At 59.1% G+C, this 3,363-nt stretch overlaps 1 protein-coding gene across 1 annotated transcript; it reads left to right on the top strand.

The window, feature by feature from the left end:
- Positions 1–1,014: 1,014 nt before the first annotated feature.
- Positions 1,015–2,166, top strand: VDBG_02451 (PHO85 cyclin-7; the record flags this gene model as incomplete). Its single annotated transcript, XM_003008217.1, has 2 exons — positions 1,015–1,920; positions 2,065–2,166. 2 exons carry the CDS (start codon positions 1,015–1,017, stop codon positions 2,164–2,166), a joined length of 1,008 nt encoding a protein of 335 aa, XP_003008263.1.
- Positions 2,167–3,363: the final 1,197 nt, after the last annotated feature.

Genomic DNA, 3,363 nt, shown 5'->3' on the forward strand with positions numbered 1-3,363 from the left:
CACCCCCCCTTCTGCCTGCTTGCACTTCTGCCTAGTCGAGTTGCTCTGTAATCCTTGCCACTGGTCCCGACCACTCAACAAGCCGCCATTGCCAACGATGCGGATCAATCTGCACTGCCGTCGTTGGGCCATCTCGCTCACGGCAAGGCCACGAGACGAGGCCTACGATGCGAATGGTAGGCTGGTTCCTGCGGCCTTGCCTTGCCTTGCCTTGCCTTGCCAGTTCTTGCGCATCTTTTCCCGTCTTACCGATCACCGTGCATGCCCGCCCATCTCTCTAGGCCTCCTTCGCATGGCCTTACTGATTGCTATCCCCGTGCCCACTTCTGCCCAACCCGCTCGCCCCTCCTTGTTCTGTCGCCCGGCTCGTTCCCTGCCCCTCGGAGCGCCGCAGCGCCGTCACCGCCGCTCCTGCAATTTCGCGCATCTGCATCTGCACTCGCTTCTCTTGCGCCTTGGGCCGAAACGCCATACGCTAACCTGCTTCTCTCCTCCTTCCCAGCGGCCGCCTCTCAACACCACAGTCAACCTGCCCACCTAATCTTTAATTCGACACGCCTCGCCTTGCGCCTCTTCCCTTCGCATTAATACCATGCTATGGCAGCTGTAATCGGCGACTACATTTCCGACCACCCTACCCACTTTCACACAATGATAGCCTCGTCAGGCCCGTCCCGCCAGCACTCTCACGATTCGCGATACCGATCAGCCAGCCATTCTCGAGACTCACCTTCCGCCCGCCGCCCGTCCGCCAGCCCGCGATACCAGCCTGCCGCCAGCACCGCGTCCGTCTCGCGCCAGATCGTGCAAGACAGGAAACCTACCGACCCCTCAGAGAAGCGAACCGCCGCCACGGATAGCGCCTCACGATTTCCGACCCCTCCATCGTCCTCCTCTCCCAGCCACACCGTCGCCAACGCTGGAGCTCAGCATGCGAACGACCGCGGCATCGCATCACAGGCTCAAAGCGCCACACAGTCTGGCTCCACCCACGTCGTAGGGTCCTCCACCACCATGGCTCCCCACCAGCAACAGCCCTCGCCCGCTTCAGACGTTCAACCAACCCTCACCACTTCGTCTCTGAACGACAGCTACCTCGCTGATGCGACGTCGCCGCTTGAACCGCCATCAGGCCAGACGATCCAGGTCCGAGACCTTGCCCATATTCAGAGTCTGGCGCGAGCCGACATGATCAACGGCAGCGGTATCTTGAACGATGCTCCAGCCCAGCAGGTCAAGTACGAGATCAGCGGCATGCCTATCGGCGACATTATCGAGATGGTGGCGGCACTGCTCACGAAAATCACAACCACCAACGACCTGCAGCACGACGCCCTGCAGCGCAATGCCGCGCACCAGCAGCAGGCCAACCAGAACGGTGAGGCTGGCAGTGGAACCCAGATGAGCCCGCTCAGCACCTCGGTGCTTGCCTTTCACGGCAAGAACGTCCCCGCCATTACAATTCTGAGCTACCTGTCTCGCATTCACAAGTACTGTCCGACAACGTACGAGGTCTTCCTCAGCCTCCTTGTCTACTTTGACCGTATGACGGAGAGGGTGAACGAGATGGTGGTCAAGAATGAGGAGCAGCGACAGGCCAACCCTGAGCCTGCGCCCGCCGAAGCGTCCAAGTCGATCGACGTAGACATGGAGGATGATGCAGAGAGCGACGAGAGCGCCGAAACAGACTCGGATCTCGCAGACGACGATGACGGGGACGACGAGACCCCTTCGAGTGCGAAGCGGCGGGACAGTGAAAAGGGACCGATCATCACGGGCGCGGATCCCGGACCGAACATCGGGCCTGCCACTTATTTTGTGGTTGACAGCTTCAACATTCACAGGCTGATCATTGCTGGGGTGACTTGCGCAAGCAAGTTCTTCTCGGATGTGTTCTACACAAACTCGAGATACGCCAAGGTTCGTACTTACCCTTGATTCTGTGGCGCAAACGAAATTCTAACGTCAACACAGGTTGGTGGGGTTGCCTCTCGCCGAGCTTAACCACCTCGAACTTCAATTTTCTTCTTTTAAACGACGTTCCGACTTGCGGTCCCCGTCGAGGACCTCGAGGCCTACGCCACCATGCTTGTTGAGTTTTACGCTCGCGAGGTGGTGGTGCCACAGCAGTCGCGACCCGCAACAGCGGCCGCGGATGACGCCTAGAACGACCAGCTTGCTTTTGTTTACAACATCACGAGATTGATACCCTGATATACACATACTTGGAGGAGAACTCTCTACACGGAGAATGACGACTTTGGCGAGGTCACGGCCCCAAGGTCACGGGCGCGGGCGGGCTGGTGGCGGGGGCTGTTAGTGACTGAGCAGATTGGATTTTCGTACATGGAGGTCTTTAAACGGATCGAGCTGGGGTTGCTTGCCCTCGCATGACGGATGCCGAGCTGGCGGAGCTGGAGGACTCAGCGTTGGGCTTCTCGGACTAGACGTGGAGGGGGGGGGATGATGAGGCGTTGGGGCGTGGTTCTCTGCTTCTGTTTGGTTGCTGCATGCGATGTGCGTCGTCGGCTCGCTGGCGTTGCATCCCGTTTACGTAGAACGGGCCTGCATGAATTGACAGGCGTTGACGGTTTGCAGCATGTGGGAGGGGGTTGATGTGTCTTGCTTTACTCCGTGCTTGGTTCTTTTATGTGACACCCAGTACTTTATGTTGGCGGATCTCGGACCGCCGGAACATGACGACATTTGACTCAACAGCACAGCTTGTCGATATGTTGCATCTGTCCATAATGCAGCTCAAAAATATAATTGGCCATTCTGGCCTATTTTCTTTACCACGTTCAAGGCAAGTGCCTGCATCAAGAAACAACCAGTCAAACACCCAGCTCAAAACGCCGTTCACCACACCACTTGACCGCAGACTCCTCAACAGCAAGCCCCCCCCCCCCCCTTACTCCTCACCACCGTGATCACTCGACCGCAGACAGAATCAACGCTAGAGCTCAGCCTCGCTCAGCTCGGCGGCGCGGGGGAGACGAGCTCAATGTTGTTGCCGACGGGGTCGATGAGGAAGGCGGCGTAGTAGTTTGGGTGGTACATCTCGCGCACGCCAGGGGCGCCATTGTCCTTTGCGCCGGCCGAGGGGAGGCCCTGCCTTGTAGAAGGCGTCGACCTGGTCGCGGGCTGGTGGAGGAAGAGTGTCAGTCCGGGTGGGTGGGTGGGGTGAGGGGTTCGGCTCCGCTTCTGCTGCTCGCTCGGGAACCCGCGGAGACGAAGAGGCATGCGGGAACCACGAAGGAAAGGGGGAGACGCAGGAAAGGGGAGAACTCCACTGTCCTGCGGGTGAAAGGCGACGTGGCTGAGGCGTTGACGGAGGGAATGTCAATGGGCCGTGATCCAGAA

This window comes from Verticillium alfalfae, genomic scaffold (assembly GCF_000150825.1).
Source record: "Verticillium alfalfae VaMs.102 supercont1.2 genomic scaffold, whole genome shotgun sequence".
In the NCBI taxonomy this organism is placed as follows: Eukaryota; Fungi; Ascomycota; class Sordariomycetes; order Glomerellales; family Plectosphaerellaceae; genus Verticillium; species Verticillium alfalfae.